Source organism: Brassica rapa, chromosome A05 (assembly GCF_000309985.2).
Source record: "Brassica rapa cultivar Chiifu-401-42 chromosome A05, CAAS_Brap_v3.01, whole genome shotgun sequence".
Taxonomy (NCBI): domain Eukaryota; kingdom Viridiplantae; phylum Streptophyta; class Magnoliopsida; order Brassicales; family Brassicaceae; genus Brassica; species Brassica rapa.
This window is the reverse complement of record NC_024799.2, coordinates 1,630,021-1,656,069: the sequence shown is the minus strand read 5'-3', so window position 1 is coordinate 1,656,069 and position 26,049 is coordinate 1,630,021. Positions and strand designations below refer to the sequence as shown.

The window sequence follows — 26,049 nt, the reverse complement described above, 5'->3', positions numbered from 1 at the left end:
CTCAAACTACACCATTAATTCTATTTATTACAGTGACACAACCGTAACCAAACACTAAAGCAACCATTAATTATCCTAACAACCATTCTGACCGAAGCTACACAATCTCATTACACACCAAAAGCTTAGCCACCACATTTCGGACCAGAGGAAAGAGAGAAAGACTAACCTGTGATGCTGCGTATTCCTCTGTAAAATGACCCTTGCTTAAGCACACTTGATACAGCCATCTAAACACAGAAAGATCGAACATATCAAGATGTATTTCATCTAACACAGAAGAGGATTAAGAAACAAAGACTACGAAGCAATTTCTTTTCAGTACACATTACATAAACTATTTTATCTAAGACAGAAGAGGATTAAGAAACAAACACTAACCTCAAACGCGATTTGATCCCGTCATCTCAGCACGCACAAGACATTGACAAAAGACAGAAACAAAAAAAAAATTATTCACCACAAAGAAGCTAAATCAAAAGCAACAAACAAAACGAGATTGAAAGAAAATATTTTAAACTACGAAATGTATGATTGAAGAACATGAAACATAAGCTTTACCTGAGCGATTTGCAGAGAGCCATCGACAGAGAGCTCCGTCAGCCGTCGAGGAGAGCCACCGCCACACAGAGAGCTCCATCAGCCGTCGCGGAGAGCAACCGAGAGACATAGAGCTCCGTCAGCGGTCGAGGAGAGCCACCGCGAGGCAGAATTGAACCTACAAACAAACACAACTCGCAATCAGAACAAGAACAAGTCTAATCTAAACATGCATGATTGAAAAACACATAAATACATTTACCTTCTGATTCCAATAGAATCACGGCGAGAGAGGGAGATTCGCCTTCTCGGACGAGCCACAGAGACAGAGGATTCCGTTAGGAGGTGTGGAGAGAGGTAGTATCGCCGGTATGTCGACGATCGACGGAGAGAGTACGAGAATCGTCTTCTCCGACCTCCGATACGATTTCTAGCTGATTCAGTTTCGACAGAGAGAGAAATGACAAAACAAATACACGCTCCCCCTCTCTCCTCTCATTTTGCCTACACGTGTTAAGAAAATACGTATCTTCTTAAGCCCAAATAAGAGACGTCTTTGCCTTTTAATTGTCTTTTTGATTTTCTTTTAATCATAAGAAACCACCTATATACGACCGATAATCATGCTCTAACCCGCCTAGCTAATCCACTAACTTTCTGGACAAGCGGAAGACCAATTTTGCAAGTTTGATATATCCTATGTAGGTATTCAAATATATTTATCGTATTTTAGAATAAACACTAGAAATAGTGTTTTCGAACCTCTAAAAATTGGCTATTCTCTAGAAAAACAGAGACAACAAAGGTTCCAAACCACTTTCACATTCATCATATTTTAGTGAAAGATGCAATTATGCATTAAATTAATATTTTCATATTTTTTTGAATTGTTCTCAAAATCTATGTGTTAACCCCTACGAAAATATTAAAATTTTCAGTAAATGCTCTATATACAGAAGCCTATGATCTTTAGTGTTGTTTTAAAATTTCTAAACATATTCTACATTTGTATTAATTTATATTAAACTCTCTTTCATGGTACATGGGCATCATTTTAATTTGTTTTCAATTAATTTAGTAAAACTTCATAATACTCCCTAAATTGGTGGAGTAACCACTATAAAATCGCTATTTTCTAGAGAAACGGAGACAACAAAAGTTCCAAAATTCGTTGACCTTCATCATAACTTAGTGAAGGATGAAACTATGCATTAAAACAATATTTTTATATTTTTGAATTTTTCTCAAAATCTATGAGTTATAACCCATACGAAAATATTGAGTTTTTTGGTAAATGCTTTGTATACTGAAAATTATGATCTCTAGTGTTGTTTTAAAATTTCTAAAATAATTCTACATTTGTATTAATATATATATAAATCTCTTTCATGGTGGGCATCATTTTATTTTTTGTCAATTAATTTAGTAAAACTTCATAGTACTCCCTAAATTGGTGGACTAACCACTACAAAATCGCTATTCTCTAGAAAAAATGGAGACAACAAAGGTTCCAAACATATTTCACATTCATCATATTTTAGTGAAGGATGAAACTATGCATTAAAACTGTATTTTCATATTTTTGAATTTTCTCAAAATCTATGTGTTAACGCGTACGAAAATATTAAATTTTCGGTAAATGCTATATATACTGAAGCATATGATCTGTGTTGTTTTAAAATTTCTAAAAACATTCTACATTTGTATTAATGTATATTAAACTCTTTTTCATGGTACATGGGCATCATTTTAATTTTTTGTCAATTAATTTAGTAAAACTTCATAATACTCTCTAAATTGGTGGACTAACCACTACAAAATAGTTATTCTCTAGAAAAACAAAGACAACAAAGGTTTCAAACCTTTTTGACATTCATCATATTTTAGTGAATGATGCAACTATGCATTAAAACAGTATTTTCGTATTTTTGGAATTTTCTCAAAAGCTATGTGTTAACCCTACGAAAATATTAAATTTTTCAGTAAATGCTTTATATACTGAAGCCTATGATCTTTAGTGTTGTTTTAAAATCTCTAAACACATTCTACATTTGTATTAATGTATATTAAACTCTCTTTCACTGTACATGGACATTGTTTTAATTTTTTGTCAATTAATTTAATAAAACTTCATAATACTAAAAAATCGCTATTTAAAAAAAAAACGGAGACAACAAAAGGTTGTTATTTTGTGTATTGCATAATTTTACAAATGCTGGATTACATTTTTTTCGTCTATATCTCATACAATAACATTGCAGTGATGATACTAATAAAAAAACCACTATATAACAAATTAACTTCGCCACAAATCTAAGTGTCTCTATGTTTGTTAAATCGAATGCCCAAGTTGCTTGTTTTTATGAAAGAAAAAACAACAACTAGAAAATGAAATAAACATTTAATATCATTTTTTTTTCGTTAGTTCATCAGTAAATTTCCATGTTGTATGATACCGCAACACCACACTACTACTCAACTGTTGAAATAGTTACCTAATAGTTCTGGTTTCCAATATGTACATGAAAAATCACATATAAAGCTATTAACCATGTTCTAATCAGTGTCTCGAGTTTTGTCTTCGATCAATAGACAACCATCTTACTATATGTGGATCACCACTTGGTTTGAAAACGTTACTTTGATACACTCAAAAAACGAGAACCCTAAACATATAGATACATATGTAAAATCATGGTCAAAGAAGAAACATCTTCACGCATGAGTTGCCAAAAATGTCAGTCTCAAAGGCACACTGTAATGCATTCGTCCGTTGCCCCCACAAATCTTTTCTCTGCTTCTCCTTTTGTTGATAGTGATTTCCCTGTCTTCCCACCCACCCCCATTTTTTCCCCATTGTTCCTTTCCCCTTTTGTCAATTCATCAACCTAACCGGAATCCACTTCGGTTTTAGATTCGGTTAAGAAGTTATTAAGTGGGTGATGTACTATACGTTCACATGACAGCAGGTGTTTGATTTGGCCGATGATTGAAGTTAGAGGTTGTATAGGCGTGAGAAAGTTTGTTAAATCAGTGGAAGACACACATGAAAGTTCATTTATTCGTCTTTTTTGCAATATAAAATGTTGACTACGTACACACTCAAGAGTCAAGTCTATGTCACGAAAAAAAGAACAGTTTACACATTCGTCACATGACACGACAATAAGAAATAATTGTACTTTTGAGCGATTATGGGTCCGAATAGTAAAATAGATTGAGTTAAACGGTTTGAGTAAAACTGAAACGGATAAAGCAGACCAAATAGAACACAAACGGATTGATCGGTCTAAATATTTATATTATTTATTTAATTGAATTACATATTATTTTATATATTTTATCATTTAACTTCTACAATGATAATGTTAAATTTTGTATAAGTAATTTACTATTATACTTTTCTTATGATTTTTAAAATCTAAGCTTTAAATATTTATTGGAGTAAAGATGATTAGGATATCATAGTTACTACATAAATAGTACTATAATATAATTTTTTTAGAAAGAGAAAATAAAGATAAAGAAACAAAATAAATGTTGATACACATTCAAACAATAGAAACACCTAATAATCTTTGCGTTCCGAATACTCATTCGCATTATACAATTGAGGAGGGATTGCTGACGTACGAAGATGAATTGTGATTAATACATACGTTCTTTATTCGGATAAATGTTCAAGTGACAAGTCTGAAAAAATTAAAATACTAAAGATTTGGCAGAAGATCTCAAAATAGTAGTTCTAAAAAAAACATTTCAAATAGTAAAAGTAACTCTAATTATTAACATTATCGTAAATATATTATAAGTTACTTTTTTAGTTTCTGAACAATCGATCTTTCTGCAGACGTATATAATCATCTACAAGTGGAAGTTTTTACTAGCATCATATAAAATGAAAATTGAACGGACATACCATTGAACCAAAGGAAGCATCCTGATCTTTCGCCATTTTCAGATGCTAGCCTTTCTCCGCATTTAATACATTCTGTACATATATTTTACAAATAAATCATTTATAGACAGGTTTTTTAAATGCTAGATTTTTGGACAAGTATGGTTTTGACCAAAATTTTTTTTGATAGGCCAAAACATGAACATATTTTACAGACGTGTACTTTGTAAAGGTGGTTGATCCACAAGATTTTATATTGTTATTTTTCTTAAGAGTAGAAATGTATAATGAGAAAAGAAAGTCATAATTATTTGTGCGAAAGGAAAATACTCACGTTAAAAAAGCTCAAACCGGCCTTGTTCATTTCTATCCAACCTGTCTACTTAACCCAATCTGCTTTTTACATTGAGATTTGATTGGAGGTAATGTAGGAAAATCGGTCAATTCCTACATCAACAAAGGTTAACAGTCCCGATCAGTACATAAACATGTCACCTGTGCGAAAACATACATCAACTAGTATAAAATTTAATTTTCATACATGAATTTTCAAAATTTTGGTTTTATCATACATTGACCTAGTTTTTGTTAGTCAAACGTTGAGTTGTCGTTAATCGGTAATAGAAAATCGACTAATTCCTACATCAACAGGGACTAATGGTACGGATCAAACATAAGCATGCGCCTGTCTCACACTGAAATAATTGGGCCTAACCTTGCAATATCTTTTTTATATTGATAAAAACAAAAATCGTATTGTTTTGTTTTCAGACGTCTGTATGTATGAAGCAAAAACTGATACGTACGTATATCCAAAACCAATATACATCTGTAAATTTATTCAGGTATATCTCTAAATAATATCTTTAGGAATAGGAAGCTTCGTGCCAACAGACCTCTATGTCTCTCTCACACTCGTTAACCAGGACCACTCGATATCGAGTTTTGAGCACATATCACGATTTTGACCTTTTGGGCATGTCATAGGACATTTTATTTGGTCGGCCCGATCGTAATCTCAAAAATGTATCACTTTTGTTACACTTGTTTTTCTTTTCTGGCATTCTGCAATTTTACCATATATGTTATATGTGAAAGTTGGTTCATCATCATATAGAGCATATACAACTATACTTTAGTTAATTAACTGTTAACTCGTGTGCGTAAATTACTAAATGGGAATATATTTCTTTATCATATAACACGGTCTAGCGCCGGCTCAACTTTCGCCCTTGGGAAAATACTTAGTTACTTACTCTTATGATTAACTATCTTCTAAAATATTACAGGAAAAATGATAATATATTGATGGGAAAATCCCTAAAATAGTAGAATTGGCTATGGACCTAGGGAGAGCGCACCCCTTGCCCCATATAATTAGCCAGACCTCCACGGTCTTTTAATAGCACAGAATCTAGGCTTATGTCTGGATACATAAATACCCAAAGAATGTCCGTAGAACAGTTGGCATATATTCCCACCACTTCCTCATATTTCATTTTTTCGATGAAAAAATTGTAACTTTATGCTTTTATTCGAAGTAGAGCAACTGAGCTATATATTATTATCATGACACTATTGAGTAGTGCATAATAGCAATAGTTAATATATATTATGATTCGAAGAACATAGAACATGTGGTTAGAGTTCATCTAGAAGATGTGATTGATATCATGCAAAATAATATATGCGTACGTACGAATCTTTCTTGCTTTGTTTCTTTTGTCTCACTGATTATAAAGTAACACTTCAAAATACAAATATACAATGTTAGAGAATCTGAGGAAATTTATTTGATATATACATCATATTAGAGATAAAATTAATATTGGTCTATTTATTTCTTCGTCCGTCTCTTGAAGAAATTAAAAGGTTATAAACAAATATTGAAATGCCCTTTCACATCTTCTAAAGCTCAAATAACCTTTACTAAGATCGTTTGATTACTTGGTTATACATTATATATATAATCGGAAAACTTATTATTCGATAAAATGTAAGATATAAAAATATTATAGAAGATAATATATACAATGTTAGACCATCTCCAATGTATTTCTCTATTTTTACCTCTAAAATAGAGGAACTCTATAATAGAGGTGGGTTTTACTCCAATGTATTTCTCTAAAATAGTAATCTCTACATATAGAGCAAAATATAGAGGAATGCTATTTCTTCCTCTATAAATAGAGGAGAAAATAGCAATCTCTATTTTAGAGGCAAAAATAGAGATGAGTTGGAGTGATTTTGCCTCTAAATGCTATTATAGAGGTAGAAATAGAGATGGGTTGGAGATGTTCTTATAGAACTAAAATAAAAATATATCAATTGTAATAAATAAGCTAAAAATGGCAAAATGCCATCAAACTTTTGCATATATAGATATAAATTCTATAAAATGTTGTGTACTATTTTGATTCGCACTTCAAAACATAATTTTCTTAGGGTAATTAGTGATGTAGCTACAGTGACACATGATTTTAAAGCTACCACCATAATCAGGTAGATATCCAAAATTTGAGTATAGATTGGCAAAAATGCTTATGAACACCAGTTTAGGACTAGGCAAATTTGACATAAAATAGACATAATAGATTCTAAAACTCAAAATAGAGTTCTAATTATTAGACTTTGATTGGTAATTATAAAATAGTAATACAATAAATAAAAATAAATAAATAAAGAAAAATGATTAAATTTTTTGATGTATCAATTTATTTATAATGGATCAAATAAAGTAACATATATATCTCAGTAGGGTACTGATTTAATCTGATACGATAAGATCATTGACAAAAATAAATTGATATGATAAGGTCTTTAAATGATTCAGTTTCTACCATGGACATCTTTGGTTGGCCATTTGTTCTTAGATTCAAGAATCAAATAAAAAGAATAAATAAAAGTATAAATACTGGAATAAAAGCATATGATAAGACCGTAATAGTCTAGGTACGTTTAAAGCCAAAGGTTCAAAAAGCTGTGTTATTTCTAGCTCCTTCCACAATTCTTGGGGAGTTTTCTTCTTTTCACCAGAAACTTTTGTTTTCGATAACTCACTAATATATAATTTTCTAAGGCTAGTTGCTAAACAATAGTGTTTACTTTGAATCCATTTGCAGAAAAGTCTCCTACTTGCTTGGATATCTCAAGAAAAATGTTTTCTCCCCTACGGTAATTATACTGTTTTTATTATTAGAATTCCCCGTGTTTTGATTTATTTAAAGACAATTCTCTCAAATAAGTCTTTTAAGTTTTTGTCACAAAAATAGCTTTAAAAAAAAATGACCAAAATAGTTTTTTTTTAATTTTTAATATTTATTTTTTGGTTTTTTTTTTTAATTTGAAACTCTATCTCCAAATTCACACCCATTAACTTTAAATCTTAAGTCTAGATTAGTTAATCCTAGGATAAAATTTTTAATAAAACTTATTTTAGTCATTTTCTTCGTTGAAATTTTTTTGTGACAAATTAAAAAAAAAAGACTATACTAGAGAATTTATTTTTATTTAGTCTCAAATTGTTTGTATCTTACAAGTGTAAACTAAAGGAGAAGAGAAACTATACGTATATATGAAGCTAATCAGCATATCCGTTGGCATATTCCGTATATGCCTGTAATTAGTTATGAAGTTCACATTTTCTTAGATGCTTATGAAATAAAAGGTAGAAAAAAACAATGTGAGATATTGGTCTCGTGATATATTAAAAAGAAGCCAAATCAGGAAAAGGGAAAAGTCGAATTGGTGACTGACTCATCAGTCCACTCTAAAGTCACCATGGCGACCGTACACATGCAGCTTGGTCCGTTCCTGATTTCGTATGACGACGTACGACACTCAAAATTTAATTATTTATTCTCTTTTTTTTTTTTGTTTATGGAAAACATATTCATTACTCATGTTATATTTGACACCTACTGACCTACAAATATTTTGTATTGCACTTATTAATTTTTATTTAATTTTTTTTAGAAAACAACTTAAAGTACTTAATTATAATTTTCCTTAAAAGCTCTACAAATCCTCAAAATGTTTATCTATTGACTACCCAGCATTGATTATGGGGGAAATTACATGTTTACCACTTTCATGATACCACTTTCATGAAACCATTTTTCATTTTTACCACCACTAATGAGACATTTTCAAAAATACTTTTTTTCATTAAGTGGTAAAAGACTCTTATGTCCTTGTTATTTATATATATAATAAATTATTATTTAAATAAAAATAAGCAAAAAAAAAGTATAAAATAAAATAAAAAGATAAAAAAATATAAAAAATATAAAAAAGTAAAAAAAGTAAAAAAAAAAAATGTAAACTTTTTTTGAATTTTTTTATTGATTTTTTTTTATTTTTTTTTTTCAAATTTCTTTTTGAAAAACGAAAATTATGTTTGAAACTATTTTTTTAAAAAAAATTTATATATTTTTTAAGTATTTATATATTTATTAGAATAATAAATTTCACATTCCAAAAACCCCACTCCACTCCTCAACTCTAAACTCTAAGTCTAGATTAGTTAACCCTAAGGCAGTGGCGGACCTATGTACATCAATGGAGTGCCACCTGCAACCCCTTAAATCTGTATAAATATTATTTTGTCCATAAAAACAATGAAAAATTATTAGCTCTCCTGGTTAAGTTCAGCATCTGACCTTCTAAACCATTGTTCAAATCCCCTTGATGACACATTTTAGTTGTTTTTCCTTTTTATGTACATAGTTTGATCCAGGTTAAATTTAATCTTGGGTCCGCCACTGCCCTAAGGGTATAATTGTATTACACCATTCGTTAAAAGTGAGGGTAAAAGTGGTTAGTGTAAACATGAAAAGTAATACTATGAATGTGGTATTTGTGACAATTTCCCTTGATTATGTGGATAATAGGTTTACATACTTCTACTTTTATTGATTTTTGTCAACTCAAATAGTTAAATTTTAAAGTAATCATTTGTCATTTAATTTGAAAACAACTTTCGCAAGAAAAGTGTAAGCACAAGAGAGAATTAACCATATGTTATTCAGTAAAAAGTTAATTATTGGTCAGATGTGTTAACACTATCCCATAAATTTATGTTTGATAAGTTCAAAAAAAATCTATGTTATGCTTATCATAAAAGAAAATATAGTTGCTAAAGAGTAAAACTACAAAAAGATTTGTTTTGTAAATTTACAAAACGATTTCTTTTGAAAAAATAACAAAAAGATTTCCATAAATTAAACAAGAAAAAAGGTTACAAAAAAAAATTTCAATAAATTAAATAAAATAGATAAAGAGAGTTTCAGCTATAAATAAGGTACAACTACACATCGAATGGACTAGATTTGGCTACTGAGATTTTTTTTCTAAACACTTTCAGAAAAACTAAAATAAACTTTATCAACTGTTTCTTCTCCTTCCATCATCTTCCTCGTGTACGAAACTGCTCGGCCCTCTTTACTTTACTTTCACCAAATTATATCTCCTTTATTTACGCGTGTCAATCTGAAAATTTCTGGGGGATTTTTGATTAGATTTGAGGACTAAGGTTTAAAACTAGGAAGCATCAGCCATGGCTACTGGAAGTTTGAAGAAGATGGCTTCCATTGATGCTCAGCTGAGGCTTATTGCTCCAGCTAAAGTCTCTGAAGACGACAAGCTTGTTGAGTACGATGCTCTGTTGCTGGATCGGTTTCTCGACATTCTTCAGGATCTGCATGGCGAAGAAGTCAGAGAGTTTGTATGTTTCTCTTCTTTAACTTTGTTATTTGAACTGTGTTTGTGTTTGTGTTTGTTGTTTCTCCTTTTGTTCTGAAACAGACAATGTTTTGTTTTGTTTTTGTCTGAAAGGTTCAAGAATGCTATGAGGTTGCTGCCGATTACGATGGGAACCGCAACACTGAGAAGCTAGAGGAGCTTGGAAACATGCTTACTAGTTTGGATCCAGGAGACTCAATCGTGGTCACAAAGTCATTCTCCAACATGCTTAGCTTGGCTAATCTTGCTGAGGAAGTCCAGATTGCCTACAGGCGCAGGATCAAGAAGCTTAAGAAAGGAGATTTCGCTGATGAGGCCTCTGCGACAACGGAATCCGATATTGAAGAGACTCTCAAGAGGCTCTTGCAGCTTAACAAGACCCCTGAAGAGGTCTTTGATGCTCTCAAGAACCAGACTGTTGACTTGGTCTTAACTGCTCACCCTACTCAATCTGTTCGCCGGTCTTTGCTTCAAAAGTTTGGAAGGTTTGTTCTGAGTCCCAGACATTTTGATAGCTTGTGACTTTGTGTTACTTAGGCATGTGGGTTCGGTTAGTTCTGTTCAACATAAATCTTACCGAATTAACCCGAAATAAATTTTGGTTAGGTATTCAGTTATTTCGGTTTTTCAATTGAAAATCTTACCGGAGTTTTTAATTTCGGTTTAGTTTTGTTAAAAATTTGATAAATTTGGTTAGTTCGGTTTTTCCGTTAGTTTGGTTCGAAATTTGGTTAGCTCGGCCCCAGTTTCTGGTATGGTTTGGGCATAATATTTAAAAAGAAAAAAAAATTGAAGTAACTGATTGCCTAACCGAAAACCTACCGAGTCAAACCAAGCTAACTGAAGTTTCTTTCGGTTTGGCGAATTTGGTTCGGTTTCAATATTCCAGGCCTAGTTTTACTGATGTATTGTGTTTTTGAATGTTTCCAGGATTCGTGATTGTTTGACACAGTTATATGCAAAGGACATCACTCCTGATGATAAACAAGAACTCGATGAAGCTCTGCAACGAGAGGTATACACAAAGTGAATCTTTTATTATTGCTTTGCAATATACTTAAAACTCTTGTGTTTTGTTGGCACCAGATTCAAGCTGCTTTTCGCACTGATGAGATCAGAAGAACTCCTCCTACACCACAAGATGAGATGAGAGCAGGGATGAGCTACTTCCATGAGACAATCTGGAAAGGAGTTCCTAAATTCTTGAGACGTGTTGACACTGCTTTGAAGAACATTGGTATCAACGAGCGTGTTCCTTACAATGCTCCTCTCATTCAGTTCTCTTCTTGGATGGGTGGAGACCGTGATGGTACCCTACACTCTTATTATTATTACTTCTGTATCCTCTTGAAAACATGATTTTAACTATCAAACATGTCTTAATCCAGGAAACCCTCGAGTCACTCCTGAAGTTACAAGAGATGTATGCTTACTAGCAAGAATGATGGCTGCTAATCTCTACTTCTCCCAGATTGAAGATCTTATGTTCGAGGTAAAGAAACGTCCAAAGCTCACCACAGCGTCCTTAGTTTCTTTCTTTGGTTGTTAATGTTTGGTTTATTTGTAGATGTCCATGTGGCGTTGCAATGAGGAACTTCGTGTTCGCGCAGAAGCTCAAAGATGTGCCAAAAGGGATGCCAAACACTACATAGGTGTGTGTTTACCATCTAGCTAGTTTAAGATATTATTATAGTATGTTTTGATGTGCGTTCGATTTTTTTAGAATTTTGGAAGCAAATCCCTTCAAGTGAGCCATATCGAGCCATTCTTGGAGACGTGAGGGACAAGCTGTACAACACACGTGAGCATGCGCGTCAGTTACTGTCTAGCGGCGTTTCAGACGTTCCTGAAGACGCTGTTTTCACAAGTGTGGACCAGGTGTGTTCTCTAGTTCCTTCCAATGTTCAAAAAATCGGTCATACCTAAAACGATTTTCTGAAAATTTGATTTATGTTACTCAAATCAGTTTAAATCGTTTTAAATTGGTTAAAATCGGTCTAATTAAGTTTAAAATAGATCTAAATTGGTCTAAATTTATTAAATCAAATGTTAGCTTAAACCCACAAATTTGTTTAATTTCTTTTTTTCATATTTTAAATTCTTATAATTTATCAAAATAATCCAAACTGAAACATTGTTTGTTGTTTGATTTGCTTCTTTAGCTAACTAACTTTCTGTTTCGTTCCAAAGTTTTTGGAGCCGCTTGAGCTTTGTTACAGGTCTCTCTGTGACTGCGGTGACAGACCTATCGCTGATGGAAGCCTTCTCGATTTCTTGCGCCAAGTATCTACATTTGGACTCGCACTCGTGAAGCTTGACATCCGTCAAGAATCCGACAGACACACCGATGTTTTAGACGCTATCACACAGCACTTAGGCATTGGATCTTACAAAGAATGGTCAGAGGACAAAAGACAGGACTGGCTCTTATCCGAGCTAAGCGGGAAACGCCCTCTCTTCGGACCTGATCTTCCCAAAACCGAAGAGATAGCTGACGTGTTGGACACGTTCAAAGTCATCTCAGAGCTTCCTTACGATAGTTTCGGCGCTTACATCATCTCAATGGCCACTGCTCCATCAGACGTCCTCGCTGTTGAGCTCTTACAACGCGAATGCGGGATCACTCATCCTCTGAGAGTCGTCCCTTTGTTTGAGAAGCTAGCGGATTTAGAAAACGCTCCTGCTTCGGTTGCACGTCTCTTCTCGATAGAGTGGTACAGAAACAGGATCAACGGTAAGCAAGAAGTCATGATAGGGTACTCTGACTCAGGCAAAGACGCTGGGCGTTTATCCGCCGCGTGGCAGTTGTACAAGACGCAAGAGGAGCTTGTGAAGGTTGCGAAGGAGTTTGGAGTGAAGCTGACAATGTTTCACGGGAGAGGTGGGACTGTTGGGAGAGGAGGTGGACCGACGCATCTTGCTATCTTGTCTCAGCCTCCGGATACCATTCACGGGCAGCTGAGGGTAACCGTTCAAGGAGAAGTTATAGAACAGTCTTTTGGAGAAGAGCACTTGTGTTTTAGGACTCTTCAGCGTTTCACGGCTGCTACGCTCGAGCATGGAATGCATCCGCCTGTTTCTCCTAAACCTGAGTGGCGTGTGCTCATGGATGAGATGGCTGTAATTGCCACTGAAGAGTACCGCTCTGTTGTCTTCAAGGAGCCACGTTTTGTGGAGTACTTCCGTCTGGTAAGTTCTTTAACCAACACACTTGCCTAGGCCTAGGATTTTTGTCCGAACCGAACTAAACTTCGGTTAGGAGTTCGGTTCGATTCGGTAGGTTTAAAAAATTTGGTTTTCGGTTCAGTTCGGTAATCGGTTACTTTTTTTCTTTTTTAAAAAATTATAACCACATCATACCATAAACCCAAACCAAAAAATTTAACAAAATTAAACCAAAATATAACAGAAATTAAAATCTTTGGTAGGATTTTCAAAAACCGAACCAAACTTTATTTCGGATTAATTAGGTAAGATTTGTGTTGAACCGAACTAACCGAAAACCGAAAGAACCCAATAACCTGAATTACTCGAACCTGCACACCTACATTTGCTCTAATTTCTCTCTGTTAAGTTGTTTAACCAACTCTCTTGTCTTATAGGCAACACCTGAGCTTGAGTATGGAAGGATGAACATAGGAAGCAGACCATCAAAGCGGAAACCGAGTGGAGGAATTGAATCTCTACGTGCAATCCCATGGATCTTTGCCTGGACTCAGACGAGGTTTCACTTGCCAGTGTGGCTAGGCTTTGGATCTGCATTCAAACGTGTGATCCAGAAAGACGCAAAGAATCTCAACATGCTCAAAGAGATGTACAACCAGTGGCCTTTCTTCCGCGTCACAATCGATCTAGTCGAAATGGTTTTCGCCAAAGGAGACCCTGGAATCGCTGCTCTCTACGACCGTCTCCTCGTCTCTGAAGAGCTTCAACCCTTTGGTGAACAGCTTCGAGTTAACTACCAAGAGACCAGACGCCTCCTCCTCCAGGTATTAACTTAGATGTTCAGACAGGTTCTTGGTTCGGTTTTATGAGTTTGGTTCTTTCCTTGACTAGGTGGCGGGTCACAAGGATATTCTTGAAGGTGATCCATACTTGAGGCAAAGGCTGCAGCTACGTGACCCATACATCACGACGTTGAACGTGTGCCAAGCCTATACGTTGAAGCAGATACGTGACCCGAGCTTCCACGTTAAAGTTAGGCCACACTTGTCTAAAGACTACATGGAGTCTAGTAAACCAGCGGCTGAGCTCGTTAAGCTGAATCCAAAGAGCGAGTATGCACCTGGACTTGAAGACACTGTTATCCTCACCATGAAGGGTATAGCCGCCGGTATGCAGAATACCGGTTAAGGCATTTTAATTTATCATCCATTTGTACTATCTTCGCTATGTATTATTATTCTACGATGTGATAAATCTCTCTGAATCCTACGTACGCTTTTCTTATGAGCATGATATGATAATTTCTTGTTAAGCATTGCTATTTTGATACAACAAATTGTCTTAAAATGAAACATATACATATTCTAAACCAATAAAGGAAACAACAAGGCAGTAGATATTGAGAAACCAAGAAAGAAAGAAAAGAATCAGATGAACTGGATGTTGTTGCAATTTGATGAAACTATGGGGAGAGTTAACAAATTAGCTCGCAAGAAGATGCTGTTGTCCATGGCGTCAATAACTTCATAACTCAACAATAAACTTGTCACAAACAAACAAAGAAATAGTATTGTAACACAAACATTGCGCTAGAGCTTCCTAACATATGTGTTGATATAATGTCTGTGTTTAAAATGAGCATCTGACTCCATCTGCTTCCGAGTGTGATTCAACCGTCTTCTTCAATAAGATGTAAGCTAATTACTTCTCTTCAATTGATATTTTTAAACTTAAATCGTTAAAGTTATCTGTATATGAAGATTTGTTTGGTTTTTTTTTTGGCAGGATAGGTGACTATTACCGCTACCTTGCTGAATTCAAATCAGGAAATGAGAGAGGATAGAGGCTGCTGATCAGTCTTTGAAAGCCTGTGAGGTGTTCTACTAGTGTGAATGATTTATACTTGTCAGTTTTTCCTTGAATTTTTCTGTCTTCTACTAGTAGATCATGAACTCACCTGAATGGTTTTAGAGATTGTTAACTACTAATAATATAAATGACTCATTGTTTCATTGGTTCATGCGCATCAACCACACCAGAATAACTCTGTTCAGTTTCTTTCATATGGTTAATATAGAATGTAGCACATTATATATAACACAAGACACGTGAATTGATAATGAAGCTTGCATATCTAGAATACTTCTGAACACTTTACTCGTTCAAAGCAAGCAGAGTCAAACCACATAAATTTATATAGAAAAAAAAGAATGAACAATTTGTTGAATGATAGAATAATAGCTCTTCTCTTAATTCTTAAAAATAGGCTTTTGGGATAAGATTATGGGAAGCAGATAATAATATGATTGATCATAGGCTTTCGTATTATAAGAGGAAGTGCTTTATAGAGTCCTCAAGAAACTGGTGGCTCGGACATATCATCTCCTTCACCTTATCTCCATTTTTGTACATCTTAAACGTTGGAACTTTCCTGATACTCTCTGCCTTCGCCAACGCCACGCTTTCCTCCACATCCACCTAAATAACATTTTATTTCCTCAGTTAAAACACTGCGAGACTGTGTTATAAAAAGGCATTGTTGGAGAGTGGTGTTACCATGAAGAAATGTACTAATGGATACCGAAGGCATAAAGTGTTGATGAAGGGAGATATCTCTTCGCATTGTCGGTTTGATGATGATTTGAAATGAAACACAGAGACACCTGAAAGAAAACATGTTTCCACTTTTAAGCAAAATCTCAACCTTTCAGATACAAATTATAGTCTTATGTTTAAAAACTTACCGGGAAGTGAAACAACGTTCTTGAACTTATCCAAAGTTGAAACCGCTTCAACTTGGTTATTGTATCCAAAGCTTTTAGATACTTGACTTCTGTTCATCACCGCGATTTTGGCACTCTCTAGAGACTCTGTAACTTCACTGTCTCCCGGAAGTTCCCTTCTCACAAACTCATAATCTCTGACAGCATCTTCCCATCGACCAAGCTATATATATCAAACAAACATTGTCATTCATACTCGGTTAATAAATGTTCAAGAAATTGTTAAGCAGATTATTCGGGATTTAGGTGAAGTCTAAGCATTAACAAATTATTATTTTTTCTTATATTTTACATTCATATCAAATATTTCAATTTTCGGATTTAATTATAAAAACATTTTGATGAACTATAAAAAATTAGATATACAAAAAAATGTGGCTTTTGCACTAACATTATTAATTAATTTAGATCCATTTAAATCAATTCAAACCAGTTTTAAGTAGTTTAAAACTATTTAAATCGATTTAAACCGAATTTTAAGAAGATTGTTTCAGATATAACCGATTTGCGGCCTCATGACAATACAAAAATCGGTTCATAACTAACTAAATTGAGTTATAATCTCACCTTTCCATATGAAGCAGCCCTTCTTAGAAGTGCCTTGATGTAACTAGGGTGAATCTTAAGTGCTTGATTACAGTCTTCAACTGATTTCTCCCACAAACCGAGCTTATACCAACACGCTGCTCTATTACAATACAATACCGAGTTGGAACCATCTTGTTTGAGACCGTCTCCATAAGCTACACTCGCGTCAGAGTATCTCCCTGAACTAAACAGCTCGTTACCACGAGTACGTGCCTTCACAACCATCTTCACGTTGTTTAAAACCGACACAAGCTCAGGATTGGTCTGGTCTAGCATCGCAGCTCTCTCTGCCTTTACAACACCGCTCTCAAATCTGCAACAAAAAAAACCCTATCATCTTTAAATAAAATCAAACAACCATCATAACATTTTCTTGTGTGTTGGCAAAGCTCTTTACCTTCCTAATGCCATATCAACTTGAGATTGGATGCAAAGTATAAGGTAATAGGCTGAATGATTCTATTAGAATGAATGTACAACATATATATATTACAATAGACGTAGGGCATTTGAGCTAAGATATTTTGAGTATCTACTTTCTATATCTACACGCCCCCGCAAGATCAAGGCAGGTTTCTGACGCCAATCTTGGAACAGAGCTCTTGGAACCGCAAACGAGATAGTGGTTTTGTTAGCGCATCCGCCAACTGATCCTTCGTCGAGACATGAGAGACACGCAGTGCACCAGATTGAACATGAGCTCGTATGAAGTGATAATCTAAGGCAACATGTTTCATTCTGGTGTGGAACACCGGATTAGCGCAAAGATACGTAGCTCCAATGTTATCACAATATATAACCGGTGAAGAGGTGACTGGGATGTGAAGTTCTTTCATGAGAGAGCAGACCCACATGAGTTCGGCGGCAGTGTTGGCAACGGAGCGGTACTCGGCCTCTGTGGATGATCTGGCCACACCTGATTGCTTCTTCGCAGACCAAGATATCGGTGTAGTACCAATATATATGATGTAGGCGTTGGTGGAGATGTAATCATCGGGATCACCAGCCCAGTCCGCATCAGAGTAAGCATGGAGAGTCGGAGGTGAGTCTCGGCGTATCCAGATGCCTTGCTTTGATGTACCTGCAAGATAACGGAGAACCCGTTTGGCTGCTTGCCAATGATCTTCGGTTGGTTGATGCATAAACTGCGAGAGCTTATTAACAGCATAAGCGATGTCCGGCCTCGTGAATGCTAAGTACTGCAAGCTTCCCACAACCTGTCTATAATCCGTGGGATTGAGTAGAGGTGTGCCTGACCTGAGAGTTAACTTCGGATGTGTGGCTAGAGGCGTAGAGACTGTCTTTGCATTCAACATATTTGTCTTGGCCAGCAAGTCTTGAATATATTTGTTTTGCATGAGATGAAGACCTTTTGATGTCCGTGTTGCCTCAATACCCAAGAAATAGGAGATGTGCCCAAGATCTTTGATCGAAAACCGCTGAGCCAACATTGCTATGAACTGATTAACCAAGGGAATACTGCTTCCTGTGACGACAATATCATCGACATAGACAAGAATATAAACCAGATGTGGCCCATGACAATAAGTAAAGAGGGAAGTATCAGCAACCGAATTGCGAAAACCAGCTGCCAATAGAGTACGTTTAAGTTCCTCATACCAAGCTCGTGGGGCCTGTTTAAGCCCATAGAGAGCTTTTCGCAGACGGCAGACATGATGAGGTCGGTCCTTATCAACAAAACCAGGAGGTTGAGATACATATACCTCATCCTGAAGAGTTCCCTGTAGAAACGCATTATTGACGTCGAGTTGTCTGATCGTCCAATCATTACGAACTGCATGTTCCAGAACCAAGCGGACCGTAGTTGACTTGATGACGGGACTAAAAGTCTCTGCATAGTCAATGCCATATCTCTGATTAAAACCACGAGCAACAATCCTCGATTTATGCCTGTCAATTTCACCATTAGGAAGATACTTTAGAGTAAAAATCCATTTAGTATCAATCACATTCTGATTTGGAGCCGGTGGAACCAAATCATAAGTGTGATTCCGGGTAATAGCATCAAACTCAAGAGACATTGAGTTGCGCCATTTTCGATCTCGCAAAGCTTGATTCACGGTAGTTGGGATAATGGGACGGGTTTGGATATTGAGGGAAAATTTGGATTTGGGTTTGATGATATTGTTTTTGGAACGGGTTTTCATGGAGTGTTGGTTAGGGGGTGCTGGCGGAGCAGGATTTTGGCTTTGGGTTCCGGACTGTGAAGGTGAGTTTGGTGGTTGAGGTACATTTGTGGGAACTGGTTCACTGGGAAGGTTTACATTTGTGGGTTCAGTATTTGTAGACAAAGGGTGAGGAAACATACCTGTTGATCTTTCCGAGCCCATCTGGTCTCCACGAGTTGAATCAGAGCTCGGGATAGACGGACTCGCATTGTCTGGCGAAACCAGAGAGTTCGTCGGAGACAATGACTGCTGCAGATTCTGGTGTTGGACAGAGCACGTTGGCACGGTGGAACGAGTCTGGCCGAGTGGTACCACTATGAGTTCAGGATTGGAGCTAGCTGGATGGTCAGGTTCAGGGCACGGGTGAGATGGGGCTGAAGGAGATGTTTGTGTACGGAAAGGGAATGTATCTTCAAGGAACTGAACATGTCTGGAAGAGTAGAGTCGTTGTGTCTTGGGATCCAAGCAAATATATGAGCTCTGCGTCAAGGAGTAACCAAGGAACACACATGGGATTGATCGCACATCAAGCTTGTTTTGCGCATACGGTCGCAACCATGGGAAACAAAGGGACCCAAAGACACGAAGTTTCTGATAGTTTGGTTGTTGACCAAAGAGCTTCGCATAAGGAGACACATTTTGCGTGACTGGAGACGGCATACGGTTGATCAGGTACACAGCGGCTGCAAACGCAAATGGCCAGTAGCATCTCGGGACTGCCGATTTCCCAAGTAGAGTCAATCCAGTTTCAACAATATGACGATGCTTCCGTTCAGAAATACCATTGTGCTCGGGTGTGTGAGGCGGTGAGGTAAGATGAGAGATGCCGTGGGTAGCAAGAAAGGACCGTAGTCCTATATATTCGCCGCCATTATCTGAGTAAAGTGTCACAATGCGGGTCTTGAATCGGTTTTCTACAAGGGCTTTGAAGGCAATGAAGGTTTCTCGAACCTGAGATTTTTGTTTGAGAGGATAAAGCCAAGTATACCGGGTAAAATGATCTACAAAGATGATGTAGTATTTGTAGTGATCTGATGACACAATTGGAGATGTCCAGACATCACTATAGAGATATTGGAGTGGTTTGTCAGATTTTATGGTATTTGTGTGAAAGGGAAGTTTGTGGGATTTGTTGGTAAGGCAATCAACGCAAGAAAACTGTTTTATTGAATCAGAAATGGGTAATGAAAATTGCGACACAAGGGTTTTTAAAATAGGTAAAGAAGGATGACCAAGTCTTGAGTGCCACAAAGCAAGTGATGTTTTGGGTGATGGTGAGGCGAGATAGGTGGTGATTTTGGTGGGTGGGAGTGGCCACTCGTAGAGCTCGTTCTTAGTTTTGCCTTGGAGCAATCGCGCCCCCGTGCTGAGATCCTTCACCTGAAAATGGGCAGGAAAGAATTCAACCGATACTTGGTTAGCATTGCATAAACGGTAAACAGAGACAAGGTTTTTATGGAGATTAGGTACGTATAAAACATCACGTAAAGGAAAAGAATGAGAAGGTGTGGGAAGTATAGCGGAACCAATATGCGAGATCGAAAGACCGGTACCATCGGCAATGGTGACTTCTTCACCGCCATTGTAAGGCTGATGAAGCGCAAGGTTGTTGAGATCAGTCGTCAGGTGGTGAGTGGCGCCGCTGTCCAAGATCCAATTGTTTGGATTGTACTGAGATGAAGTCGCAAGGTTCGCACGTGGGTTCCATGAAGCAGGGCTGTTGAACTGACCAGAGGAAGATCCAAAGTTCTGTAGCTGTGAGCAGCGCTGAGCACTATGTCCAAAAATGCCACACAGTTGACACTTTCCTTGATAGCCACGTAATTGACGGTTGTCAGGACGTGGAGAGTAGTTCTGTTGAGGCGGCCAGGTTGTGTTGCGATTGTTGTTGTACTTGTTGGAGCCTCCATAGCGCTGCTGATTGTTTGGCTTGTTGTTGTTGTGGTTGCTCTGCTTGTTGCCATTGTAGGTCACGGCATTTGCTGAAACAGGAACCGGCGAAGCAACCACAGCCGTCTTCAGCTTGACCTCATGGTTGAGAAGACGCTCATGAACCTCCGTGAGAGATGGTGGTGTATCGCGCCCTTCAATCTGATCAATGATCACTTTGTACTCCTCTGGAAGACCTTCAACCACATACTCAATTTGGTCTTCATGATCCAGAGGCTTACCAAGTAAAGCAATTTGATCAAACCGAGTCGTCAGTCCAAGCATGTAGTCATCAATGGACTTCTCTTCTTTCTTCCAGTGTTTGAGTTGCTGTCGCAACTGTTTGAAGTGAGCTCGGCTCGGCTTTGCGTACGTCGAGGACAGGGTTGTCCAGATCTCATTCGCATTTTGTGCAACAGAGAGGAGAGGCTGGAGTGATGTCGAGATCGCTCCAAGAAGAGCCGAGTAGATCAGACGATCTTGACGTTTCCAGACGAGAAACAGCGGGTTCGTGGCGGTAACGCCATCGTTGTCAATGGTAGGTGGTGGGATCTCAACAGAGCCATCGAGATGCCCCGCAAGATCATAACCATCGAACAACGCATGAACCTGGCGACTCCACATGATATAGTTTGTGGAGTTCAGCTTAGTCACATTTGTCATATTGACATTAGTGATGGTTCGTGAGTCGGAAACGTTGATAGTTTCACTCTGATTGGCCGGAGATACAGACATGGTGATGATGAAAGAAGAGATAAAGAAGCGGAAGAGATGAAGAAGATGATAATGGCGGCCAAAGAAAAAAAAAAAAAAAAAATTTTAGAAGGTGTATTAGGTTTTCCTAAGCTCTGATACCATATAAGGTAATAGGCTGAATGATTCTATTAGAATGAATGTACAACATATATATATTACAATAGACGTAGGGCATTTGAGCTAAGATATTTTGAGTATCTACTTTCTATATCTACACAAAGGACATACGCTTCAGCCACCATGCCAAAGAGTTTAGCTTGTGGTTGAGTGTGGTAATAATGATCATGTCTTGGAATGGAAGATATACAAAAATCTGAATCCTCTATTTGATTAAGACGCAACAAGGCTTCAGCTTTACATGCTACAAGCTGTCAAAAAAAAACTCACTGTTAGTTAAAAACTTAAAATCATTACAAAGCTGGTTTAATGTTTTGTCGGTGATCTCTGACCTGAGGAGACGAATCAGCTCCGTTCTCAATGGCTAAATCGGTTTCTTTGACCACCGTTCTCCAATCTCCGATCTTCCTAGCCTCCCAGCAACGGCGGAGATGCTTCTCCAGCATCTGCAGCCGTTGGAGATCGGTTTGGTCCGGACATTGACCGGAGAAACAAAGATGACGTCTTGCATTCTCAGCTTCTCCCAATCTACACCGACAAAGATAAGAAGTCTCAATCTTTAAACTTAAAGACACACACAACAAGATTTAATTTACTTACCTGAGATAGAGTGAAGCTAGTCTTTGGTGAGCTCTAGAGTAAGACGGATCAAGCCTAACGGCTTCGAGACATTCTTTAACGGCTTCTCCTAACCGTCCTGACGCCGTTAACGCAGCCGCGCGGTTACTTCTAAACGCTGCGTTTTCCGGCGACAACGAGATTGCTCTGTCGTATAAAGACAGAGCTTCCGAGAAGTTTCCTCTTCTGTACATATCGTTCCCTAGTCTCTTCAGCTCCTCGGGGCTTTCACCGTCTGCTCTCGCCGAGTGGTTGCTTCCTCCGCCGCCGCTTCGCACGACGTTACCGTGTCCGTAGTTTCCCGTTCCCGTGCAGAGAGTCTCGGCCCTGGTCGAGCTCCGAGTCGCCATTCCGGTTTTCAAGATCCGACCCGACGGGCAAATGTTCCCGGCGGGTAAAACGGCGGGACTCGGCGACACTGCTGACGTGGCGGAGCTGTGGCTCGTCGCCGAGTGGGAGAAGCTAGAGCCGGAGAAGATCAGCGGCTTCCCCGTCGAAGAGGATCTCCGATGATCCGGTTTAAGATTCTTAACCGCCGGCATTACGGATCCGGGGCCACCGGGAATCTCGCCGGAGTGGCTTTTACCCGCCACCGACGGTTTTCCGGAAGCGGAGCCGGAGGAGCCGGAGCTGCTGGTGGGAGTCGCTGCCGCCGAGGAAGTGGAGACACGTGGCATTAAGGTGGAAACGGGAGAGCCGAGATCGAGTTCTCGGAAGTCTGGTTTGTTGATGACGTCATCGTTGTCGTGTCTCTGTAAACTCAATGAGTCGCGGAACCTTCCTGTAATAGCAGGCTCTAACGAAAGCCTTCTAGAATGAGACATCCTCGTACTTTTTTTTTTTATCTGGTTTCTAAAAAGCAAAATCTAATGGCTTCTTCCTTCAGCTTCTTCTTCTTCTCAGAAGAAAGTCAGAAAAACTCAACACCGAAGCTAAAAAGGAAACAAGTACTGTCGTCCAGAGAGAGAGAGAGAAAAGAAAATAGAAATATAAAGACAGATCTCGTGATAAATAGAAAAGGAGGAAGCAAAGAATGAAGTTGAAAAATATAAATAGTAATATGGATTTTTTTTTTAATAAATGTAATTTAACCTTGATCTGAGATTAGGACATTGATCTTCGTCTTCTGATGTTCATCACGAGTCTCTTTCTCTAGTTACTCTCGTGTCCTCACGGCTGCTTGTCGTTAAAAAGACAAATACAGTGATTTGTTGCATTTAATTCTTATTTATTATTAGTTACATTTATAAACCACATAAAGACTAAAATAGTTGACTTTGATTTTTGAACACACTGTTCGAAAAAAACAAACTTAATTAGACTTTCCGTGTATATTATGGAATTCGTTATCTTTATTTTTAGATACCAATTTGGAATCCTTTATATATTAAAGGAGAAACATTGTAATAAATGCGTTCACACTAAACCGGACACATGTCACGTGTAGAAGTATTGTAATAAATACGTTCACATTAAAATGGACACATGTTACATGTAGAGAGCTTCTCAGCCAAACTCTACATAAATATGTTCACACTATGTATTTTACGGTTTTTTAATATAAAACTCATATGCATAGTTCTTCTTTACGTTATTTTTACTGTTTACGAATAGAGCTGGAAAAATTATTCATAAATTTTAATTCAATTTGTTATCCGTTTTGATTCGAACCGAAAAATCCGGATATTCGTTACTTTACGAAGCAAATCAAATACTAAAATACAATATCCGTAAAAAAAAAGCAAATCCCAAATATCAATATTTATAGGAACCGATATCTAATTTGATCTGTTATATGCATATATATACATATATTTAAAAAATTATATATAAGTTATATATTATATTTTATATAAATTTTAAAATATTTTTTAAAATAATTTCATTTTAAGAATTTTATTTTTCATGTATTATTTTGAAAAAATATCATTTAATATTAATTAACATTATCTTTATATATTTATCAACCATCTTTATATACTTTTACATACACATATATGTGCACATTGACGTGAGCACCTTATAGCTAAGTATTTACCACAACTGAAATATCTATTTTTTTGGAAGTTAAAATATTCTTTTTCTTATTGTTTCTTTCACTCTCGACGAAATTGTAGTAAAATGATTTGTCTTAATAATTTTTTTTATTTTTTTTAAACTATTATCCATTTAGAAACTATAATATGAAACCATTGGTTCGACAGCACGACTATCTAAGATTCATAACATGAAAACAAACAAATAATAGTAATTTTTGATTATCACAGAAAAAAAAAACAAAAACATCAAACATTTTAACCGAACAAACCAAATAAATATTGATTTAAAATTGTAGGTATATTTTAAGAGATTAAAAAGCAAAAAACAACCTAAAACCGAACCGATATCCAGATTATACAGATTAATGTCTCCTTATTAAAAAAATAATGAAACTAATAATCACATTCTGCGCAAGGCGCGGGTTATTACCTAGTATTTATTATTTATCATGCATTGCTTCGTGTTGAGGAAAACGAAATATCAATGTATCTATCATACGTTGCATTTGTTAAGTGTACTACATTGAATATATCTAATACTCTTAATCATAGTTTATTTATAAATAGCCTCTGACGTGATATTTGTACATGTTTAATTCTTTTTGCCTAAAGTGTCAAGGCACGCAGATTCATGCACGTTCACTCATGTTCCTAAAATGTTACTCTATCAAATTTAATTTTCTTACAACAGACTATAGAATAGCATAAGCAGGCTATTTGTATAATTTAGCACTAATTAAACCTTGGTAGGATATTCAATGCAAGACATGTACCTATCATTTTTAATAAAAATTTGGTTGTTTTTTTTTTCATTTAGGAAATCCATTTCTAGGGGCGTTGTACAGAACTCTAGCATTAAATTTACTGCTCAACTGATTAAGATTCAAATTTGCATTGGTTATTTCTTAGATATTCAAATATTAACCAGTGTATAATTAATTAGTTATGAAGAAAAGTCCCTACAAGTGACTAACAAGTTACATTCTACAAAGTAATAGCAATTGAGGCTTCGACTGGTGACCATCGTTCCATCCCGCCCCGCAGTTAACAATAACAAAAATCTCTACATATACTATATATTTATGCATTTTTTATAACTGTTAGAATCACAGTTATACCGCTTGTTCTGCACCGCTTAAACCGCAATCACCATTGTTTCACAAATAAAAGAGTTTGACAAATAAAAGAATATTTCAAAATAATTCAATAACTATTGATTATTAAAATGTTTGACCAACTAAAATGAGAAAATATTTATAAAGGCTCAAATGAGAAAACAACACTAAGGATAAAATTGTCTTCAGAAGTAGATGTATTAATCAAGCCAGCAAAACTTTTGCTCAATGCACAATATTTACTGTAATTAACTTTATATTAGCATTGGTAAATAATCTTGTGTGACGATATCCTGTTCATATTTAAATGAAGGTAATGAATATTTCAAGCCTTTTCTCATTGCCTGTTGAGCAGAGAGCAAAAAAAAAATGGTTATCGGAAAAAGAACAACCAAAAATGATAAAATAAAATTTTATATAATGCAGAGCTGGTAATTTATTTATTTTGGTTAACGGGTGTCGATTGTACAGCTTGTTATTCTCTTTTTTTCTTTTTGATTAGTATTTTTTTCGATTCATTAACAAATTACTCCCTCTACTTCACAAAGATGGATGTTTTGAGAAAAAAAA

The 26,049-nt window shown here is 36.3% G+C and overlaps 2 protein-coding genes and 1 long non-coding RNA gene across 7 annotated transcripts; 1 reads left to right on the top strand and 2 right to left on the bottom strand.

Annotated features, from left to right (window-relative positions):
* Positions 1–168: 168 nt before the first annotated feature.
* Positions 169–1,121, bottom strand: LOC103866651. Its single transcript, XR_632555.3, has 3 exons — positions 803–1,121; positions 382–718; positions 169–230 (listed from the first exon to the last, which is right to left on the bottom strand). It is a non-coding gene; the product is annotated as an uncharacterized LOC103866651 (long non-coding RNA).
* Positions 1,122–9,698: 8,577 nt separating this feature from the next.
* On the top strand, positions 9,699–21,098 carry LOC103866650 (phosphoenolpyruvate carboxylase 2). 4 transcript variants are annotated; one of them, XM_033292515.1, is made up of 11 exons: positions 9,699–9,868; positions 9,958–10,163; positions 10,274–10,665; positions 11,111–11,195; positions 11,267–11,489; positions 11,569–11,672; positions 11,748–11,832; positions 11,904–12,058; positions 12,371–13,369; positions 13,783–14,169; positions 14,237–14,533. In XM_033292515.1, exons 2-11 carry the CDS (start codon positions 9,996–9,998, stop codon positions 14,531–14,533), a joined length of 2,895 nt encoding a protein of 964 aa, XP_033148406.1. In that variant the 5' UTR covers positions 9,699–9,868; positions 9,958–9,995. The 4 variants fall into 4 exon arrangements, with proteins under 4 accessions (XP_033148406.1, XP_009142854.1, XP_033148407.1 ...); XM_009144606.3 differs by having other exon boundaries at positions 9,732–9,858; XM_009144605.3 differs by having other exon boundaries at positions 9,756–10,163; positions 14,237–14,666.
* On the bottom strand, positions 15,455–23,656 carry LOC103866649 (inactive TPR repeat-containing thioredoxin TTL3). Of its 2 annotated transcripts, none has more exons than XM_018659143.2 (8): positions 22,308–23,656; positions 22,040–22,235; positions 21,812–21,958; positions 17,114–17,151; positions 16,696–17,029; positions 16,090–16,291; positions 15,902–16,008; positions 15,455–15,823 (listed from the first exon to the last, which is right to left on the bottom strand). In XM_018659143.2, exons 1-8 carry the CDS (start codon positions 23,147–23,149, stop codon positions 15,671–15,673), a joined length of 2,019 nt encoding a protein of 672 aa, XP_018514659.1. In that variant the 5' UTR covers positions 23,150–23,656; the 3' UTR covers positions 15,455–15,670. The 2 variants fall into 2 exon arrangements, with proteins under 2 accessions (XP_018514659.1, XP_009142852.1); XM_009144604.3 differs by having other exon boundaries at positions 17,114–17,145; positions 21,806–21,958; positions 22,308–23,641.
* Between the last annotated feature and the right edge of the window lie 2,393 nt (positions 23,657–26,049).